Source organism: Schistocerca nitens, chromosome 1 (assembly GCF_023898315.1).
Source record: "Schistocerca nitens isolate TAMUIC-IGC-003100 chromosome 1, iqSchNite1.1, whole genome shotgun sequence".
Lineage (NCBI taxonomy): Eukaryota > Metazoa > Arthropoda > Insecta > Orthoptera > Acrididae > Schistocerca > Schistocerca nitens.
The window spans coordinates 424,470,723-424,494,845 of record NC_064614.1 but is presented as its reverse complement, the minus strand read 5'-3'; the positions used below and the strand labels follow the sequence as shown (position 1 = coordinate 424,494,845).

Below are 24,123 nucleotides of genomic sequence, written 5' to 3'. Positions count from 1 at the left end.
CTACACAGTCCATTTGAGCTTAGGTCAGCCAATGTAACTGCCCAGGATTGCCCTTTCAGTAGTGATATTACCTCAACTGAAAAACAAACAGACCATTTTGCTTAATGCTTTATAAGAAAGGGAAGAAGTGCCTCAGGAGTGCAATTGAAAAACTGTTCTATCTTCTGAAAACAATGTAGACAGTGCAAAGGAACACACAGTACAATATTACAGAAGTATTGCACAAAACTTTATTTCACTGATACAAAGTTATACTTCAACTGAGTATATTTTCTGTTTAGGTATTTAAAAGTACAAAAGTAGTACAAACATCAACTCCACAGATGTTAGCACCTATGGAATCAACTAAATATTCTTATAAACAAGGTCCTACAACCTAATGTAACATTATAGTAAGCCAATAAACTTTTTTTATTGTGGCATAACAACCCATATAATTTTTGAATACTTTAAGTAGTCTGTTGTTACATACAGTGCTCAATAACCGAAACGTTATTCAGTCTAAAGATAAAAATAAATCCATGTACCATTATTTTTCAATGTTAGAATTTGTTACTCAATATCACAGCTTTGAGAAGGAAGCAGGTGCCACACCTCCATACTTCTCTGTTACCTTTCTAACTATTGCATGAACTGAGTCATAATGCGGAAGTGTGTCACGACGAACTCGCTCTAACCAGGCAGCAAGTTTTGGACGCCCCTCACAAGGATTGTAGCCTGCCATTCCTGGAAACATAGTTATTGAAAAGCTACCACAATCTGCCCACATTGAATTAGAAAATGTATCTCTTTAGTATGCTACTATTATAATTTGTATTAAATACAGCTTTAATGTTGAGGAGTTGCATTACAAGTAATGTGTAACACAGAAATTAATCATGAGAGGCAGCATAGACCTTGTCACTTAAGAGGTATAACAACTCTACACATCTTCCTCTCTTCTCCAAATGAAGTGTTTATCTGTGAAACTTATACCTGCTGTTATTTTGCATGCTACTGGGTACAACCCTTTATATCAATTTCACTTTATTTGAAATTATTCACAGAAAAAGACATATCACAAAGGAATTATCCAAATCAGACGGAAATTGGTAGATGTGATGTACATGTACAGGCAAACAAATGATTACAATTTCAGAAAAAATTGATGATTTATTCAAGAGAGGGAGCAAGTCAATGACATGTTCATAAATCTCTCATCCTTATGCAAGCAGTTACTCAGTTTGATATTGATTGACAGAGTTGTTGGATATGCTCCTGAGGTGTATTTTGCCATATTCTGTCCAATTGGCACATTGTTGTTGTTGTTGTTGTGGTCTTCAGTCCTGAGACTGGTTTGATGCAGCTCTCCATGCTACTCTATCCTGTGCAAGCTTCTTCATCTCCCAGTACCTACTGCAACCTACATCCTTCTGAATCTGCTTAGTGTATGCATCTCTTGGTCTCCCCCTACGATTTTTACCCTCCACGCTGCCCTCCAATACTAAATTGGTGATCCCTTGATGCCTCAGAACATGTCCTACCAACCGATCCCTTCTTCTGGTAAAGTTGTGCCACAAACTCCTCTTCTCCCCAATCCTGTTCAGTACCTCCTCATTAGTTATGTGATCTACCCATCTAATCTTCAGCATTCTTCTGTAGCACCACATTTCGAAAGCTTCTATTCTCTTCTTGTCCAAACTATTTATCGTCCATGTTTCACTTCCATACATGGCTACACTCCATACAAATACTTTCAGAAACGACTTCCTGACACTTAAATCTATACTCGATGTTAACAAATTTCTCTTCTTCAGAAACGCTTTCCTTGCCATTGCCAGTCTACATTTTATATCCTCTCTACTTCGACCATCATCAGTTATTTTGCTCCCCAAATAGCAAAACTCCTTTACTACTTTAAGTGTCTCATTTCCTAATCTAATACCCTCAACATCACCCGACTTAATTCGACAGATTGTCAAAATTCTGAGCTGTCTGGAAGGCCCTGCCCATAATGCTCCGAACATTCTCAATTGGGGAGAAATCTGGAAACGTTGTTGGCCAATGTAGGGTTTGGGAAGCACTAAGGCAAGAAGTAGAAACTCTCACCATGTGCAGGTGGGCATTATCTTGCTGAAATGTAAGCCAGGATGGTTTGCCATGAAGGGCAACAAAACAGATTGTGGAATATCATCAGTGTACCACTGTAATGTGAGGGTGTTGCAGATAATCACGGGGGTCCTGCTATGAAAAGAAATGACACCCCAGACAATCACTCCTGGCTGTTGTACTGTATGGCAAGCAACAGTAAGGTTGGTATCCCACCCCTTTCCGGTACATCTACAGACATGTTCTCAGCCTGGAATCTAGTTGAATGGAGTAGATTTGTCTTCAGTGACGAGTCCTGCTTCAAAATGAACCCAGATAACCAGCAAAGACATGTCTAGAGGCATCTTGGATAGCAGTGGGATACCAACATGACTGTTGTCCACCATATGGCCTGACAACCAGGAGTGATGGTCCGGGCTGCCATTTCTATTAATAGCGGGACCCCTTTGGTTGTCATCTGTGGCATCCTTACAGCACAGATATATTCTACACTGCATTTTGTTGCCCTTCATGGTAAGTCATCCTAGGCTTACTTTCCAGGGAGATAATGCTGATTTGCTCACTGCGAGAGTTTCTACTGCTTGGTTTCGTGATTGCCAAACCCTACCTTGGCCAGCACGGTCACTGGGGCTCTGCCCAGTTGAGAATGTTCAGAGCATTATGGACAGGTCCCTCCAACAAGCTCAGGATTTTGATGATCTAACATGGCAATTGGACATAATTTGGCATGATATCCCTCACGGGGGCAGCCAACAACTCTGTCAACCAATGCAAAGTTGAATAACTGCTTGCATAGGGCCAGGGGTGGATCAATACATTATTGACTTGCTCAGTTTGTGAAGCTCTTTCTCTTGAATAAATTATCCAATTTTTCTGAAATTGTAACCATTTATTTGTTTGTACATTTACATCACACCTATCGATTTCTGTCTGATTCGGTGGTGGTGGTGGTGGTTAGTGTTTAACGTCCCGTCGACAACGAGGTCATTAGAGACGGAGCGCAAGCACGGGTTAGGGAAGGATTGGGAAGGAAATTGGCCGTGCCCTTTCAAAGGAACCATCCCGGCATTTGCCCGAAGCGATTTAGGGAAATCACGGAAAACCTAAAGCAGGATGGCCGGAGACGGGATTGAACCATCGTCCTCCCGAATGCGAGTCCAGTGTGCTAACCACTGCGCCATCTCGCTCGGTGTCTGATTCGGATAATTTTTTTTCGTGGAGCACCTCCCTCTCCCTCTCTTCCTTCCCCCTCCTTCCCCCCTCGCTCTCTTTTCCCCTTCTTAGAGTGTATTACTTCATAACTTACCCCTGAAATCTTAAGAAACATTCATTAGTTACGAACTGAAACAGAAACTAAGAAAAATATATGCAATTTGTGGTAGAAAATCTTCAATAACTGCAGTGTGGCCCACAGGATTCATTTTCAGGAAACAACTGTAAAAGAGAGTAATGGAAGAGGATGCATTATCTGTAGCGAGCGTTTACAGAAGAGAGCATCAGATTTCCCCCAATTGGCTGAGCCCTCTTGATCCCTGTAGAGTAGGAGTGAGTGACAGAGATCTCTTTTTCATCCCCTTACTTCTAACTACTCATTTTCAACCATTAAACATTTATTTACACATATTATCTACATTCTTTTAACTAAATGTCCAGTCTTCACTATTGGTGTTCCACAAGGTAATACTCACTAGTTTGCTCAATCTCACATGCTCCAAGTAGATCAGCAATACTGATTTTGTCTCCAGCCAAATATGGTTTGTTGTTCAGCCAGATCTCTTCTACTTCATTCAATGTTTCTACCATTTTTCGTTCTCGCCTAGCCACTGTTTCAGGATTAGGTGGTGTTCCTTTGATTCCTGGAAGCATAAACTGTTGAGGAAAAGAATTCATTTAGTATAGTTTAAAGATAGGTATTAAGAGACATATACAGATGCACATATATAAGAAGTTATGTATCTAAGCCACAATATGCTAGCTTTTCAAAAGCATTGCTTTTGGCAACAAGAGAATCTCCAGTATAGCATAACTGCAAGACATCTCTACTTATACACAGTTTTTCCAACAATTCATTTTTGACTAGTGTGGTAATTTCTTGTTACAATTTGTTTCTCCATACATTGTTGGCCTAAAATGTGATAATTTGCGGGATACCATAAAAATTTGCAAGGAGTAGGGTAGGATGTAGATTTAGCACTGTCAAGTATCATGCAAAATACTATGAAACTAGCAATCAAGGTAGAATTCGCATTTGGCTGTCAAACTGTTCACAGTAAATGAAATCATTTCCTTAGTACAGTGGCAGTCTTCATGTTGGCTCAACCTTTCTAGTTAACCTCCTCATACCTGTCTTTATCACTGCTGCAGAAAAAGGATCAGGCCAACAGTGTTGCCAGATGCTGTTACCACTTTTGTGCCCATCCCTCTTCTCCTTGATAAGCACAATATTATCATGACTGTAGAACACCTGGCTCACATCCATTCCCAATTCTTGTGCCAATATCCCTGCTCCTTGCTGCTCAACGTGGTAACAGCAATACTATACCTTTTGCCTATACACAAGCAAGAGTTGTGGCAGCCTGCTGAGACTACATTCAACTAAACATGGTAGAATGAATGTAGCAGACTCGAAGGGCATGGTATACTTTACTTGTGTTCATCCATCAACATCAATGTTTCAATGAAAAGAGAAAATACTGTTTTCTACATTAGAAGAGAAGGAAAAAAGTTATATTTCATGAACATAAATTGTCATTTCCAGAAGTCAGCACCTTGTCAATTCCTACTGATTACTACGAGGGCAGTTCAATAAGTAATGCAACACATTTTTTTTCTCGGCCAATTTTGGTTGAAAAAACCGGAAATTTCTTGTGGAATATTTTCAAACATTCCCGCTTCGTCTCGTATAGTTTCATTGACTTCCGACAGGTGGCAGCCCTGTACGGAGCTGTTAAAATGGCATCTGTAACGGATGTGCGTTGCAAACAACGGACAGTGATCGAGTTTCTTTTGGCGGAAAACCAGGGCATCTCAGATATTCATAGGCGCTTGCAGAATGTCTACCGTGATCTGGCAGTGGACAAAAGCACGGTGAGTCGTTGGGCAAAGTGTGTGTCATCATCACCGCAAGGTCAAGCAAGACTGTCTGATCTCCCGCGTGCGGGCCGGCCGTGCACAGCTGTGACTCCTGCAATGGCGGAGCGTGCGAACACACTCGTTCGAGATGACCGATGGATCACCATCAAACAACTCAGTGCTCAACTTGACATCTCTGTTGGTAGTGCTGTCACAATTGTTCACCAGTTGGGATATTCAAAGGTTTGTTCCCGCTGGGTCCCTCGTTGTCTAACCGAACACCATAAAGAGCAAAGGAATTGCTTGCTCGTCATGTGGCTGAGGGTGACAATTTCTTGTCAAAGATTGTTACAGGCGATGAAACATGGGTTCATCACTTCGAACCTGAAACAAAACGGCAATCAATGGAGTGGCGCCACACCCACTCCCCTACCAAGAAAAAGTTTAAAGCCATACCCTCAGCCGGTAAAGTCATGGTTACAGTCTTCTGGGACGCTGAAGGGGTTATTCTGTTCGATGTCCTTCCCCATGGTCAAACGATCAACTCTGAAGTGTATTGTGCTACTCTTCAGAAATTGAAGAAATGACTTCAGCGTGTTCGTAGGCACAAAAATCAGAACGAACTACTCCTTCTTCATGACAACGCAAGACCTCACACAAGTCTTCGCACCCGAGAGGAGCTCACAAAACTTCAGTGGACTGTTCTTCCTCATGCACCCTACAGCCCCGATCTCGCACCGTCGGATTTCCATATGTTTGGCCCAATGAAGGACGCAATCCGTGGGATGCACTATGCGGATGATGAAGAAGTTATTGATGCAGTACGACGTTGGCTCCGACATCGACCAGTGGAATGGTACCGTGCAGGCATACAGGCCCTCATTTCAAGGTGGCGTAAGGCCGTAGCATTGAATGGAGATTACGTTGAAAAATAGTGTTGTGTAGCTAAAAGATTGGGGAATAACCTGGTGTATTTCAATGCTGAATAAAACAACCCGTTTCAGAAAAAAAATGTGTTGCATTACTTATTGAACTGCCCTCGTACACAGCCTGTCAGAGAATAACAAATTCTGCAACATGTCAAATCTGGAAGAAAAGGAACATATTAGAACAGTCATATGCTGTTAATCATTTCCACAGGTCAGAATGAGAGAAGTTTTTGGGAGTCTCTCACATGCATCTGCTTTAATCCATGCCTGGATTACACTAAACACAAACAACCCAAGAAGTAGCTTACAAAACACATTTGTTGCATTTCGGTTAGTTTACTGAAATTAAGATATAGAAGAAATGCAAATATGTAATGCACTCATTAACATAATAATATATTAACTCCTGCAAGGAAACAAATTGCTTTGATATCAAAACTGAAGTAGTAGTTTTTTTAAGTTTATATAATTATTTTTGTTGATATGCACCACGATTTTCTAACCTCATTTTCTAATTTGTTTGCTACAGTGGATTTAATCATATGATGATGGACTTACAGATTGTTAACTCAGAAATCATACTGATAACATATATAATTTTTTGCATATGAAAATGAAATATGCTCACGTTTTAAGTATCAAAGTAATGTAAGATCACTGGAAAAGATATCATATTAGTCATCCCCTTAAAAGGGCTCACTGGTTTGTTTGGGGTGCTGTAGGTATTACAGAACTGGTAACATGTGGTTATATGACCCTTCACCTCAGATGTGAGTCACGGCAATCATGTGCTGTCTAATACACATGTCAGTTATATGGAATCAGTGCAGTAAGACGGGTTGGTGTGACAATGTGACAGAATGGCAGGAAGCAGCTGCCTTGTTTTGACATGCTCATTATCACACTTTGAATGAATTTGCCCAATTTGTTGGTATATCAAGCCTACAAGTAATAGTGCATGTCCTCAGCCAGGTAACTCAGCATAAGAACAGCATTCCTAAAAATATCATACGTGACAAGAACTGGAGACGAGTGTCATGCTTTGTCCCCATTAGTTTCTGTGTAAATATTGTGAATGGAACTACATGCAACAGACATTTGGGTTGGGTGCATCACAAAAGGCACTTATGAGGTGTGGCTATAAAATAACAGATTCAATGCTTTACAGAGTAAGTATGCACATGCCAAAGATGAAAGATGAATAGCTGTGAAGAGTGAAGCCTTCTCAGTCAAAAGCAGCATCTCTGGTGTCTGTAGACAAATCAGTGTGGCCATGGTCTTCGTTTGTTTAAATGCTGTTATTTTATTTTGCCCAAAAAACCGTTGTTAAGCTTCACATGAAACACGGAAAAACTGTTACTAAAACCCACCTTTCACTAAAAGAAGTGTATGATGAAGACCGTTTGTCATGTAAGCGAGTTTTTTTAATCATTCAAGGATTTCCAAAATGGCCAAGAAGACATTGACGATGAATGAGGCCCTGGACGCCCTTCAACATCAGAAATGAATAATGGTATAGAAAAAGTAGGTAATGTGATTTGATCTGGCCAATGGTTGAATATCTGATCAATTGCTGAAACTGTAGAAATCAACAAAGAATCTGCAAGAGATTTTACATAACTCATTTAACATGAGAGAAGTGTTTGTGACACTTTGAATACCATTGAAAATGATCATAATTTCTGAAAAGAGTGAGAACATGAAAAAAATTTTGATTTTTCACTTATGATCCAGAAAGTAAGTGCTAATCCATGTACTGAAAGGGCCCAATTTCACTGAGAGTAAGATTTAAAGCAATGATGATTTTTTTTTATATTCATGGAATTGTAGGTCTTCACTGTGTCCCTAAAGGTCAAACTATTGATCTACATTACTACCTTAAGTTTGTTGCTCAACTCCACGAGAAAATACGAAAAAAATTACCCGAATTGTGGAAGAGCAGGCCATGGATTCTGCACCAAGAAAATGCACAAGCTCACATTGCATCATCTGTTAAGAGGTTTCTAGTGAAGTACAGCATATCAGTGTTAGAATCCCACCTTATTCATGTGGCTTCGCACCATTTGACTTTTATCTATTCCCCAAGGTCAAATCTGTATAAAAGGAACAAGATTTCAGCCCGTAGAAGCAGTGAAAAATAAATAAATAAATGGCACACTAACATAGGAAGACTTAAAGCACTGTTTCCATTGATTGAAAATTCAAATGGAGTGTTGTAGGGATAGAGATGCGGAGTATCTTGAGAGTGACAATAACTGTATATATATGTTTTTGAAATAAAAAATTTTATAGCAATAGTCCTGTTACTATGTAGCCATATCTCGTCCAGCTTCTAATATTAAATGAGCCAACAATAAAGGAACTGGACAGTAGCTGAGAGGGGACATGAAGTGTGGTTAATAACACGTGATTTTGCCCCCTTTCAAATAGTGCAAGACTCTGAGGGCACCAATGGCCCATTAAGGCATTTAACCCTCTATGTTGGGATGATGTAGTTAAGGCTGGAGATGGTTCTGTGGTGTTTTGGGGGCGTTTTTCAAACCCTGACTACGGCTCACTCTTTCAGGTTAGAATGAACACGAGCCAAGATGTTTATTTCAACATTTTTGGTGTCCAAGAATTGCCTTTTCTTCTACATCTTCATGATGAATATGCTGAGGATCCTCCTGTCTTCCAAGATGACATCAGCCACATTCACAGGGCTGTAAGCATATGTTCCTGGTTTGACAAACACTTGGGCATATTATCACATCGTGACTGACCTACTAAATCACCATATTTCAGTCCTGTAAAAGATATCTGACACTATTTGGAACAGTCAGTGAAACGTAGCAACCAGCACAATCTAATCATCACTGAGTGGCTGCAGCTGGATAAGGTGTACCTGAGGAAATTTGTTGACACTCTTCCATGCTGAACATGAGCCATTATCAAGACTACAGGCAGTGTTATACAGTATTGGTCTGATGCCTCCTGGAAATGATCAAACTTATTGCCCAATGCACTTACCTTCAAAAATATTATGAGCAGATCATTATTTGTCTTTTGAGATAATATAAATTACGTGCACCTCCTGTCAAACTTAAGTTCTATTGCACAGCACGTCTTCCAAGAAGCCGGATCAGTTATACCATAAATGGCATAGATCCTACCCGACAGGGTCAGAGGAGCATTATATAATTCTAATCTTAATTTACATAAAACCATGGACATTTATATATTATTCTGATCACTAGGTCTTAATACTGGTGCATGCTGCTATGTGTAACATTCTGATAATTATGTAGCTCCGCAAGAGTAATCAAATATGGTACTAGTGATGGCCTCCTTTCAGCTAAACAGACCTGTGAATAATGTAAATGAATATATTTGTAGATAGCTCTCATCAAGACCTGTCTGTTGAGACCTTGCCGAGTTTCAATGACAATCAGTTTTGAACACAACTGGAATTACTGCTGTCAGTGACTGTAGGTCCATCTTAATCAATTTCCAAATGAGTTATTAAAAAAGGCAACTTTAGAATCTTGCTTTGTGACACTTCAGCTCTTTGAGTTTTAAAATAAAATGTGGCTTACTTTATTAACGTTGAGGGTCTTACTCCAGCAGTGGAATGTAATGCACATATAACTGCTTAATTTTTTTTGAGTAATCTGTGTCAAAGAGTTTTCTGTTGTGAGTTAATGAGCACTGCACTCTCATTTAAAAATATGGCAGAAAGAGTCAACCTACAAGAATTGTGAAACGAACCCTGTCGTCCAGGACTGCACACCACAAAGTGCGCACATTCACCACAAGATCGGGAAACTCACAGGCGTCTATTGCCTATTGAGGCCAAAGTGCTGTAGTGTGTGAGTGAGAGAGACAAGAACCTACGTCGTAGGGAAGCCCAGTAGAAAGCTTTTGGACCAAGGAGGCATGTCTGTAGTGGGGCTTGAATAATGTGTCAGAATCGAATAATTTACGAGCATCTTGCAAATGCTGTAAATAAATTGTTTACTGTGTAGTTTAGATCTGTTTTATCGATTCCACTGGCGGAAGCATTCAGAGCAGATCCTGGATGGTTTCAGAGAGTTTTTGTTTTCTGGTACCTATACCCAATTCAAATTTCAACAGATTTGTTTCCGAAAAACGTTGGTGATGGAACGCAGAAATATACAGAATTTCGGTCGGGTACTTGGCTTAGAATATGTGGAGCGCTGCTCGAGACTTCGTTGCAACGAAAAGGTTCTGTGAAAGTGAGCACAGTGTTGCTGATATTTCTGCGGCATTTCAATATACAGTCGATTTTGATTAAATGTATAGCTTTATTTGGTATTTAATTACTATGCTGCAAATCAAAAAGCATGCTGCACCAACACCACTACAAATAATTACACTACTGATCTAGCGCTTAGGAATTTATGTTATTGTAAACATGTTGGCGTGCCATATATGTTATGAAGTAGCACCCAAATTTACAAGACACAAATTCATGTACAAGAATACATGAATTTGTGTCTTGTAAATTTAGGTGCCACTTCGTAACATATATGGCAAGCCAACATGTTATGAAGTGGAGATGTGTGATTTAACGAGCACTGTGCTCTCATTTAAATATATGGCCAAAAGAGTCAGCCTACAGGAATTGTGAAATGAACCCTGTTGTCCGGGACTGCACGCCAAAAAAGGGCGCAGATTCACCACGCGATGTGGAAACTCACAGGCGTCTATTGAGGCCAAAGTGCTGTAGTGTGCGAGTGAGAGAGACAAGAACCTATGTCATAGGGAAACCCAGTAGAAAGCTTTTGGACCAAGGAGACATAGCGGGGTTAAATATGGCAGACCAAAGATTGGCCATAAAGGGAAACATTTATGAAAACTATTTAATTCTGTAGTAGTGCAAGGAATGAAGCTAAGGTAATTTTAATCTGCCATCCTCCATAAAATTTCATGGTGATCCCAATAAAACTTGAATATTGATCATATCTATAATAATTTAGGATTTATTGTATTGTCAAAGTGAAATAATCAAGTTTTTTTAACAAAGACCTGAATGCTAAATCTGAATGCTTTGGTCGATCTTAACAATTGATATTTCATACAGAAGCACATCATTAAAATGACAAATGTTGTAAATATCAACTCTGTAACTTTATTTGTTTAAAAGATATAGTAAATTTAAATTATCAATATTTTCAGTTAAGCATCAGGTCATCATTTCCTCCACACAAAACACATTGAATGATGGAAGCATGCCACCTTATTCAATCATTAGGTAATAGAATATTTGTTGTAAAGTTTAGTACATAATAGTTACTTGTGTTTTTATTTATTTATCACTAAGCACATTGGTGCAAGGCTACTGGCCATGACATTCAAAGTTAAGAAGGAAATTGTATTGGTTTTATGTAAAAGAATTTAACATTTATTATGTAATGAGTATTACTGTTACTTTATTTAGAGTGTGCAAGTTGTCAAGCTTTGATTATTTAAATATGTTAAAATGTAAAATAATGTAGAATAAGCTGTAACCAATCAGATGGACGGCTTCAGGAAAGGGAATTGCCCTAGTCAGTTGAGCGAGGGTATTCAGCGCAAGAGAAACACGGCCGGAGACGGGCAGAGGGACAGTGAGGCTGAAGACACCAAAGTGGACAGTGCTGGTGGAGATGCGAAAGCAGCCGGTTGGTCTTTAGGTAGCTAGGAAGTGGAACAAATTAGAAAATTGCGCGTTGTGTGGTATCGTGGGACTTAGTCTCTGAGTGGTGAGCAGCCATGTGCCTGGTGTGAACTCTTAACTTTTCGCGTAGTCAAGGAGGCGGAGTACTGGACCTGTGTTTTGCGATGAGATTGTGAATGATCTAACTGTATCAAATGGATATGCACTCAAGTTTAACAGTAACTCTAAATGCAACCACTTTTGCTATTAGTTTGCTTTCTGAATAAACATTTTTCTAAAAAAATCACAACTGTGTGGCCTACATCATTTATGGGTTGTTAATTTAGTTCCTGATATTGTTATTACTTTTACTATATGTTATATTAACTTTGTATTTTGCAAACTTGCCATCATCCAGACAATTTAACCAAAGGTAAAGTGTCTAATTTAGGGCGTGTAATGCACACGTGTGGTTCACCCCCTTGACGAATTTGAGCCAAGACATTTTGACGAAGAGGAACCGCATGTGAACCCAAACATCTTTGGGATGTTAGCTCACACTGTGAAGCATTGCATTCTGCTCATGGAAATACTGTTCACTGAAAACACCTGTAAATATCCCTGAATAACTATGAAGCAGGGCAGATTTTTAGGTAGGGTGGTCAACACACCTGAAAAAGTTCAGTCAGTTGTTTCATTATCCTAAGATATGTGCAGAGTGTGGTGAATTGTAGGACCTGTCAAGCTTAACTGACTAACTAACACTGTACAAATCTTTGAAAAGTCAAAATACATCTTCATTTTATGCTGAAACAATATGTAGGGCAACTTCCATAAGGGAAAAATCCGCCTCTTTACAATTATGGACCGAGAATTGATTATATATATATATGGTTCTCAATCTTAATTTACATAAAACCATAGACATTTATATATTATTCTGATCACTAGGCCTTAATATTGGTGCATGCTGCTATGTGTAATGTTCTGATAATTATGTAGCTTCTCTAAAGTTATTAAATATGGTACTAGTGATGGTCTCCTGTCAGCTAATCAGAATTATGAATAATGAAAGTGAATATATTTGTAAAGAGCTCTCACCAAGATCTATCTGTTCAGAACTTCATGAGTGTCATATCCATTTTATTAAAGGAGTTAATTAATTTCAAGGTATGGTAATTAGTGACAGCCTCCCACTGCTAAGCAAACATGTAAATAATACAAGTCTATCTGTAGATAGTTCTCACTGGGATCTATCTATATACATCTCACTGAGTGTCATATCATCTGAGTTTATTAATTTCAATATATTGTTTTTTTCATTAGCTGTAGCTCAGGAACCACTGACTGTACTACAACTCTAATCATCTCAACTTTATCTTTAATTTGTCATTTTTACTTACTCAGTATTTTTATTCCTTCATGAAATTTCACGACTAGTGTGAACAACACAAAATGCCTCTATACCATTTTTACAGTCAGTCTGAAAGCTGCCACCCCATGCTGCTTAGGCAGCTCGCATGGTTCAGAATGGCTAGGTTTTTCCCACCATCAGACAAAGACAGCCATCTGCTGGGTTGACATAAAGCACCATCTTCCCAAGAACATGTAGCTGCTGGCAAGCTGCTCACCATCCAGTATGCTCTGACTCACTTCTTGTAAATAAGCAACCACCATGTGGACGGAAGCTGTCATTCTGCTGTCACACTGCTCATGCATATCGACATGCCATCTGATGAGGAATTCACTTCACAATGTGTGAAAATTTCTGTGGATGCCTGTGCAGGATACCAACTTCTGTAATGTATGTTGGAGAGAGATTTCTTACAGCGCAATGAAGGAGGCAGTTGCTGAAGTGGAGGTGGTGTTGGTGTTTAATGTGAACAAAGGAACTTTTGGAGTGCACAGTCTGTGTTTAATTCGAACAAAGATTGTTAGAGGGCTAGGTTGATGTGAATGCCGACACGTAGAAAGATATCTCACTGAGCTGAGTAGGATCTGGTGAAACAGATGCTGTATCATTTGTAGCCTGTTAGTGTATGCACTGTAAATGCTATATATGTATGTTAAATTTTAATAATTGTTGTTCCAAGTATAAAATATATATATAAAAAAAAACAGATAAATGCTTGGAAAATGTTTACTTGGTGCAAATAACAACTACTAACTAAGGCCTCATACAATGAAGCCACTACGAGATCAATCAATAATCTCCAGACAATATAGCAATCAAACTATGCCAAGACCAGCAGCCAAGTTTTGCACACGGTTTACAAAATAAATCCCAAATTTCTAATATTTACATGATTACTCTTTTTACTTTATGTAAGTATAATTACTCTCGATGAGATGTTCATTGCATAATAATCATACATCACACTTAAAAGGGTTCACTAAGCCCAGAGAGGGATACATCAAAATTTCATTGTGATTTCATACTTATTTGTAAGTAAACATCAGGATTTAAAGACAAACTGCCAAAACATAAATTACATACACACACTTATATTACTTTCTGGGAAGTGTAGAAAAAAAGTGCAGATAAAAATGCAATGTGAAAAATGAATATAAGTAAGATGTGATATAAACAAAGACCTATCAGCAATGCACTAGTTCCGTTTGCCCAGTGCATCATGGAGTGGACAACAGGTTTAAAATCTAATAGCCGAAGCAATTTTTATACTACCAATCCCAGCAAGCTCTCTGCAATGTCTCATGGTGTGATGGCATGTGACACTATTATTGAAGGCATTTCACTTATATGGTATTATTCTAGAGAAATTAGCTGTGTGTCAGTAGTAGTTTAACCTTTGTCTTTCTTTTATTTTGGCATATGTTGTCAAAGAAAGGAAATAGAAAATCATCTCCATGAAGACCCTAGCAATAGAGATGTTTCAGCCAACCAATAGTCATCCGCATATTATTTTAATTAGGACATTGTTGTCAAGTAGGCTGGGTCTAGTGGTGTCAAAGTTGTACAGCATGAATTATGTTTTAGTTCCACTGTCATTGATACTGGCACTCTCTAACATCACTCTCCACTGCTCTAAGGTCTCTTGAATTTCTTAGTTGTCTTCTTGTATGAACTTCATATCAGCATACAAAAGAATCCTAGGGAGTGAGCTTTTTTCCACTTTAAGGAAACAAAAAAAATTATGCACAACAAAGGAATTATCCAAATGTGATGGAAATCAGTAGATATGATGTACATCTTGTAAAGAAGCTAGCCTCCTCAGAATTTTTACAGGTTAACCACAATGTTCGATCCCATACCAATTTTGGCTAGACTTGGGTTAATTTTCTTGCTTCAATTATATATTTTTCACCTGTAGATATTTACAAAAATATCCAATTCCCAAAAAGCTGTTTTTATGACAACATATTTTTAATATTCACATCAATCCATTTTGTAATAGTGATCTCGTGCCCTGAAAAGTAGTAATCAAAACTGTCAACTTACATGAGCAAAAACCAAATTCACAGTAAATATAATACTGTTATGCTTCAGTTTTCAGATAAATAAAATTTCTGTCTTCATTTATAATTTTTTCCAATTTTGCTGTCGATAATGAAATCAATTTTATAAAACAACAGGGAAGTACTATTTTTAGTACTGTCAAAATTTGCAACTTCTGTAATTGACCATTTAAGCTGTAAATCTTTGTTTTAATAATTATGAGGGTTGCCCAGAAAGTAATGCAGCACATTTTTTCTTCAACAATTCTTTATGATCATAATGAGAATTAAACACACGAGAGAATGGTGTTTTATCTACACACCCTATTTTTCCATGTAATCTCCATCCTGTTTTACGGTCTTCCTCCAGCACGAAACAAGGGCATGTATACCATGTCAGTACCAATCCTTGTCCTGGTGGCAGAGCCAGCACTTCACTGTGTGAATCACCTCCTCATCATCCTCAAAATGTCTTCCACATGTGGCATCCTTTAATGGCCCAAATAAGTCGAAGGCTGAGCAGGCTAGGTCAGATGTGTCAGGTGTGACAGACGTGGATGGTCTCCTCAAATGCTGCAAATCGTGGAGTTCTGCCGAACCGTCTTCTGATGACCTCACCCTCTGTGCCCCATGACGAACTGTACTCCTACAGACAGCAGATGCTCCATAGATTTTGCACAAGCATTTGTGAATATTCCCCACAGTTTCTTTCTCTGCTGTGAGAAACTCAATGATGGCATGTTGCTTCTAACTTACATCACCTACATACACCATTTTGAAACTGTCTTGCAGCTACGCTATCTATCAGAAGTGACGGAAACTTGGCGCACTTACTCAGGAGGCTTCAAATAATACATACCTAACGTTTCACATTTGCAGAATTGTTTTCGGCTGAGGAAAAAAATGTGGTGCATTACTTTCTGGGTAACCCTCGTACTTTCAGAAAAAATCTGAAGAACGATTCACACACACACACATTCTTTGTATGGTTCGAGCAAGTTGCACAACATATATCTGGAAAGTGTCAAATATGTTATGGTAAATTGTGTTTCAAGAACATGTGAATAAAAGAAGAAAGTAGTTAAACGCAACATAACGTTCCAGCAGCTTGTCATTTAAGCAACCCTGAACAAACTCTTTACAATAGGTTACAGAGGAACAAAGGAACTAGCCCTGACACTGAGACCAACTTTGCGAGATAAGTACTGTTTATCAGTACTGTTTATTTGCTCTTTCTATATATTTTAACATTCTTTAAACTAGGAGATAGTAATCACAACATAATAATTGTGATTCATAATATATGGACTGTAAGTAAGGGAGTGCATTATAATGTACAGGCAAACGAATGATTACAATTTCAGAAAAAACTGAATGATTTATTCCAGAGGAAAAGCTTCACAAATTGAGTAAGTCAGTAACATGTTGCTCCACCTCTGGCGCTTATACATGCAATTATTTGGTTTGGGCTTCACTGATTGAGTTGTTGAAGGTCCTCCTGAGGAATATCATGCCAAATTATGTCCAGTTGCCATGTTAGATTGTCAAAATCCTGAGATGGTTTGAGGGCCCTGCCCATAATCCTCCTAATGTTCTCAACTGGGGAGATATCTGGCAACATTGCTGGCCAATATGGGGTTTTTCAAGCACAAAGATAAGCAGTAGAAACTCTTACAATGTGCAGGTGGGTATTATCTTGTTGAAATGTACGCCCAGGATGGCTTGCCACGAAGGGTGACAATACAGGTCATAGGATATCGTCAGCATACCACTGTGTTGTAAAGCTGCTGCAGAGACAAATAAAGTGGTCTATATCTACATCTACATCCATACTCCGCAAGCCACCTGACAGTGTGTGGTGGAAAAGCTGCTATGAAAAGAAATGCACTTCTGATCATCACTTCTGGTTGTTGGGCCATATGGTGAGCAACAGTCGGGTTGGTATCACATTGACTGGAGTAGAATAGTCTACAGTGATGAGTCCCACTTTTAACTGATCTTTGGTGACCAGCTGAGACTTGCCTGGAGACGTCCCAGATGGTGGTAGGATACCAACCTGACTGTCTCCTGCCATATGCCCAACAACCAGGAGTGATGGTCTGGGGTGCTGTTTCTTTTCATAGCAGGATCCCTTTTATTGTCATCTGCAGCAACCTTAGCCCACAGCAGTATGCCGAGAAAAGTCTACAACCTGCATTGTTGTCCTTTATGGCAAGCCACCCTCAGATTACATTTCAACAAGGAAATGCCCACTTGCACACGGCGAGAGTTTCTACTGCTTGTCTTTGTGCTTGCTAAGCCCTACCTTGCTCATGTGGGGTTGCTGGTTCCCCATCAGGCACCTCCCCAAGTAGCGGATAGGGGAAAGTTCTCCAGATATGGAGGGTACCAGGGAAATAAAATACCTGGGGCAGACCAAAACCAGCAGGTATGAGGGCCAATGGCTTGGGAGAAAGGCAGAGGAGCCCCCAACCATCAACTGCTGCCTTGCAGTCAGTAGAGGGATCTACAGAGGTTAAGGATGCTCCCCTGAAAACGGAGATGGCTACCCAGCAAGCTGTAAGGGGCAACCCCTCAAATGGTTGGGCAAAAGATGAACAATTTTCCCTGTAAAAATCATTTGTTGTGAATGCTAACAAAGAAATAACCTGGGCAGATATTTTGATGACGACCCCTGCAAACAGAAAAAGGATAAGAGATATGTACACCGGAACACTAAATGTGTGGAGTCTATACCAAGCTGGACCCCTATGCCAGCTGCTAATGCAAGTCAGCAACTACAGTATAAAACTATTGGCTCTCCAAGAAATTAGGTGGAAGGGATGTGACATAATGGTCTCGAGAAATTTCACTATCTTCTATAGTGGCGGGAGGACAAATACCTTCGGAAAAGGTTTTGTGGTCGCTAAAGAACTGAAAAATGCTGTGATATGCTTTGAACCAATCAATGAACGGATGCACATGTTAAGATTAAGGGGAAAATTTTTCAACGTAATAATTATAAATGTACATGCACCAACAGAGGAGGCAGATCAACTACAGAAGGATGAGTTTTATAGCAAGGTAGAGCAGTTGTATGATCAGGCTCCCAAACATAATGTTAAGATCTTATAGGAGACTTGAACACAAAAGCAGAAAAAGAAGAGGCTTATCAGCCAACTATAGGAAGAAATGAAATATCAAATGACAATGGAATTATGGTTGTAGATTTTGCTACAAGTAAAAACATGAGAGTCAGCAGTACATGTTTTCCACACAAAGAAATATGAATGTCACCTGATGGACAAACTAGAAATCAAACAGCCCATATATTTAATGATCAGAGGCACGGATCGGCCATAACGGATGTTAGCAGCCAATATGATGCTAACTGCAGTTCAGACCATCATATAGTGAGAATTAAGCACAAGAAAGGATATCATTATTGAGTAAACAAAAAGGTCACAAACAAAAGAGTTTTGACATTAAGAAACTGAAGTTAGAAGAAGTATGGAGAGCATATCAGACAAAAAAAGAAGAGGGGATTAAGAACGATAACAAAACATCACATAAAGATATAGAAATAATGTGGAAATGATGTAAGGCTGCAATCCTTGAGGCAGCTGGAGAGGTTCTGGGACATATACGGGCTCAAAGGACGGCAGATTGGTTTGATGGAGACTGTACAAGAAGAATTGAGGACCATAACATAACACAAGTGAAATTATTTCCGAGAAGAACTAGAGCAAATTTGAATGAATATAATGAGAAGTGCTGTGTAGCATAGAGGGTTCTCAGACAGAAGGAAAGAGCACTAGAAAAGAAAAAAAATGGAAGAAATTGAACAGCTAGGAAAGAGAAGCAAGTACATGAAATGTACCAAAAGATTAAAGAAGGAAAGGCCAGGTTTTAAGACAGAACAAATGTATGTACAAATAAAGAAGGGGATTTCATAAGGGAGAGTAATGAAATACTTGACAGATGGGTGGAATACTTCCATGAGCTATTGGACCCAGAAGTAGAAGGATTAGAAAAAGAACTAGTGGAAATAACTTATTATGGATCAGAGGTCTTAACGCCAGAGCCCACACAGGAGGAAGTGATGCAAAGCATTAAGACCTTAAAAAACAATAAGTCACCTGGAGAAGATCAGATCCAGGCGAAACTTCTCAAATATGGTAAGGAAACACTGAGGAAAGCAATACACAAAGTAATACCAAGCATCTGGCAGGAGGAAAGTGTGCCAATGGAGTGGAAAATGGCTATTATGTGACCCATACATAAAAAAGGAGATAAACTGCCAGAACTATTGAGGAATCTCCCTGCTAAATACTACATATAAAGTGTTCTCCAAAAGTGCTTACTCCCTATGTGGAAGAAAGAATTGGAGACGATCAGAGTGGCTTTTCAGGAAATAGGTCAATAACTGACCAAATATTCACATTACACATACCACTTGAAAATGTTATGAACAGAAAATAAACATACATCAGCTTTATATCGATTTGAAACAAGCCTATGATAGCATCTCAAGAGTGGCATTGTGGTCTGAGACAGGGAGACAATATGTCCTCACTACTGTCCAAACTCTGCCTGGAAAAATCATAAGTAAAATAGAGTTGAATAGAGGAGGAACCATTTTTAATCATTCACTGCAGTACATAGCCTATGCAGATGATGTGGCATTACGCACATGTAACACTCCTGTGCTGGCTGATGCCTATCAACAACTGGAGAGAGGTACAAGGGAAGTTGGCCTGGTAGTCAACGTTGAAAAGACCTGAGGCCTGAGCCCTGGATGAATTTGTATGTTGTTGCAGTGGCCAAGCTGTATCTCTTAGCTGACTGTGCAGTCCCTGCCACACCTCACCATGCTGTTGTACAAGCACTTTGTAAGGAAGACAGATCACTGTGCCAGCAGTGGTTAAAAGCATTGATATGACACAAAGCCGTTAGTCAATAGACAGGGGTTACAGTGGATCGAGATGGATGGCCAACAGCAGCAGACAAAAAAGAAGAGGAGTGGTGCATCCACACTATTTAAATCCGAGTGGGAAATTAATTTCCTTTGTACTGCTGTCAAAAATCATGCCAAATGCTTAGTATGTCATCAGCTGGTAATCTCATCAAGGATTACCTGGTAGACTCAGTGGCTTGTATTTGTCCAGCAGAGCTCATGGAAAAATTTGAAAAAAATAGCTCTTTTGCCTTAAACTGTTGCTCGCCTAGTCAAAGATATGGCCTCAGATATGGAGCAGCAATTAATAGAGAGGACGGCAAACTTCATTTCATTTTCTATAGCTCTTGACGAGTCCACAGACATTGTGGACATCTCTCAGCTCATCATATTCATTTGGGGTGTTGACAACAATCTGTGTGTCACCAAAGAGCTTCTCAAATTTATACCATTAAAAGACACAATCATGGGTTTGGATAATTTTCTAGCTGTGGAAAATGTGCTCGAGTCAATGGGTTTAAAATAGGAACACCTGACCTGTGTAACAAAATATGGAGCCCCTGCACTACGAGGGATACGCACTGGATTCCTGGGCTACATCAGGTCAAAAATGACTGCAGTCAGCTGTTCCTTATGTGTGCCAGTCGATTGTCTGATATTCCAGGAGACATCCTGTGCAAAGATTGTCAACATAAAGAATGTTATGGACACAGTGGTTCAAACGGTTAATTGTCTACTCAAAGAATTTCAGCTAATATCGAAGCAGAATATCCAGACATCCTCTACCACGCCGAAATAAGGTGGCTGAACAGAGGGAAGCTGCTACATCGGTTTTTCTCCTTGAGGGATGAAATCAATATCTTTTTCGGAAACAAAAGGACGTCCAGAAGAATTACTTTCTGATCCTAAGTGGGTAGCAATTTTTTTTTTTTTTTTTTTTTTAAGTGATATAACTAGTCATTTAAATACTTTGAACATTTCACTCCAAGGCAAAAATCACTCTGTAGTTGATTTAGTGCAGACGATTCAAACATTTAAAAAAAAACTTATTTTGTGGGAGAATCAGTTGTGCGAGGAGAATTGCGGACACTTCTCTGCATTAGACATCATTAATGAAGATGTGGATTTTTCAGATTATGTTCAAATCATTTGCGAATTACAATAAGAGTTTTAAAACAGATTTTTGGAGATAAGTGAGCTTCAACCAGCCTTAGATACATCTGTTTGCCTGTTTTCCCTTTGGACAGAGGATGTCTCACAAGTGTTTCAACTAGAGCTGATTCACATGCAGTGCGATATTCATCTGAAGGACGCCTTTCATATTTGTAAAAATTTGGATGACTTTAACAGCTGTTTTCCATGAGAGAAGTAACCTCTTTTGCACAAGCAGATGGCCAAAGTTCTCTCAATGTTTGGTTCCACATATATTTGTGAGTGCTTTTTTCCCCTTTTAAAGCTTGCTAAAACTAAGAACCATTCAATAGTTAGTGAAAAAACATTGAATAATTCTTTGAGGTTAGCAGTCTCCCAAAATATTGTACCAAACCTAGAAAAAATCTCTTCCTCCAAAAAGAAAATCATATAAAATATTAAGTGTCTTCTTTAACAATGTTGACTATAGAAATCAAAGGTCTTTATAACCTTAATTCTATTTTTTAAAAATAAGTTTTCAAACTTGATCATTTAAAATTATTGCATACAAAACAGCAAACTAAGGATCCGATGCCTAAATTCTGAAAAGGGATACAAAAAGGTGTAGCATGAGGTACAACAAAACATATTTACTTGTAACTACTAACAGGAAGAATGAGACTCTATTTCCCTTATGTAAAATTATTTCTAAAATAGAATATTTATGACACTAGTTCATTTAAGAAACTGATATGTCTTTCAGAAGACGCCTACTGTACATATGATAAGTGTGTATGTGCTATACTAATAGAATCAACCTGTGGGTCAGAAAACTGCTAATCTGTTTTACGATTCTAGTTTTGGATATTGTTTTCTATAGCTTTGCATAGTAATTCTACCACACGAACACTAATTGTTACCTAAACAGTAAATGGTTTGCTTGTTTTACCGCTCATTGACCACTTTTACAGAGCTGCGCTTCCTCTGTTATTTAGTTTACGTTGGATCTGACTGTGGGACAGCCCAGCACAGAGCAGTGCTGTGTGGTCACACTCATTCCGCAGCTATCTCTCTCGCTCCTATGCCAACACTGGTGACACAGGGTCATGTATGCGGCACTGAATAACACTGCCTGCACCCGTGTAGCATGGCCGTGCCTGCCGGGTGCAATTCTTGGGTTGGCTCGATGTAAAGTAAGTTTCAGTTCTCTAACAGTTTTCATAATCACCCATATCGCCTTTCTTTTTATAAAAAGATCAGTATACTACTTCTTCAAGCATCTGGAACTACTCCAAATTACGAAATGTTATTGAAAAGTTCTGTAAGCCATGTGACACAAGCAATCATGAAGAGGTTCAACAGTTCACCAGATATTTAGTCTGGAACAGCTGCTTAACAGTTTTTTTATTTGGTTTAGTTTTGTTTCTCTCCTCTCTAGTAGCATCATTTGAAGGTCATTGGATCTTAAGTTGTTCATTAACCTATGTAACTGGGAAATCTTTGTTGAGCAACTGTTTCTGATATTCATACTATAGCCAATATATATCTTTATCCAATATTAACAGCACATCCTTCTCACTCGATTTAGTTGTTCTAAAATCTTTGCTATTCTTTTTACTAAATTATGTGATTTTATATATTTTATTATTATTTGCTTCTTCTAGACATTTGTACAAACGTCATTCTACTTTTCCTTTCTGTACTGCAATCGAGGAGCGTTTTTTCAAAACTCGATACACACAAAAAAATTCAAAATTGAATTACATGAGATAATGGCATAATGCTGACCACTTACATCAACCCAGGTTTTATCAAAAGTTGACAACTGCCATATATCTGAACACTCCAAATCACAAGGTTTTAGCAAAACATGATACAGGCATTCTTACAGTTATAGCAAAAATCGACAAATTTCTGCAGCAGACAGTCAACAATAACAGAGCATACTTGTCACTTTAAGTGATGTTATTCATTGTTGTAACAATATTTACTGGTGGGAATATTGCTGCAGCGAGACTTCATTGTCATCAGAACACCTGCAGCTTACTTTTAGACAAGTATTCACTAGATGCTCACATGTATGTCTACAAAGAAGTATTGCAAGCAAAAAGAGAATGAATGATGATACTTGTGATTCTGAAAATGAGATGCAGGTCAAAGGATGTTCCAATGGGAGAAATTCCTGATTCAAGAAAAGCTTACATTGACCTGAAATGCGAAGCAAAAATTGTAAAAAGTAACCTATTTAATGCAATCACAGACTTGAGGCTTTGCCTTCAAAAGCTACAGGGGTGAAAGACTGCAAAACTACTGAAATCTGATATGGAGATATTACCCACTTTCATCGTCACATGACACCATTAAATAAAATGGATCAACATAAACATGTTAAAATTTCTTAATATTTCTTCACCATAGCGTAGAGTAGTGGATGATAATGATGTTTGGTTTGTGGGGTGCTCAACATAGAGTAGTGAACACTAAGAATGCAAAAATGAAGAAAACAGTGACAGTGCAGTATACCATTGCAAAAAGGATAGTGAATTAGTGCCTGTTTGTGCTGCCTCTTTCCAAGGAGTATCTGGCATGTCAAAGGGCAGGTTATCCTATCTAACATGCAGGTTCCCTGAAGGAGGAAGGTCACCATAAGAAAGCAGAGGAGGCAGCAGAACAGGAAAGGATCATACGGGGATTACTATTGCCAATAAGAACGATATAAAAAGATATAAATGCAGAGAGAGCCACCATGAAAGGGGGAGGCCTACAAGAGGTTATTTGCCTTCAGATTTCACAGTCAATAAAATATTCAAGTGATTCTGTCAAGAAAGAAAAAATTTTTGAACTGAAACAAAGTTCCTTATCAAAATACAAGC

General features: G+C 38.8%; 1 protein-coding gene across 8 annotated transcripts in view; it reads right to left on the bottom strand.

Moving 5' to 3' along the window:
* Positions 1–207: 207 nt before the first annotated feature.
* Positions 208–24,123, bottom strand: part of LOC126250272 (glutathione S-transferase theta-1-like) — a 320,818-nt gene continuing 296,902 nt past the window's right edge. For all 8 annotated transcript variants that reach the window (XM_049951552.1, XM_049951553.1, XM_049951550.1 and 5 more), the window contains 2 exons: positions 3,777–3,957; positions 208–726 (listed from right to left, as the gene is read on the bottom strand). In XM_049951552.1, coding sequence (XP_049807509.1) covers positions 563–726; positions 3,777–3,957 — 345 coding nt within the window. In that variant the 3' untranslated portion in view covers positions 208–562. The remainder of the gene's footprint in view (positions 727–3,776; positions 3,958–24,123) is intronic.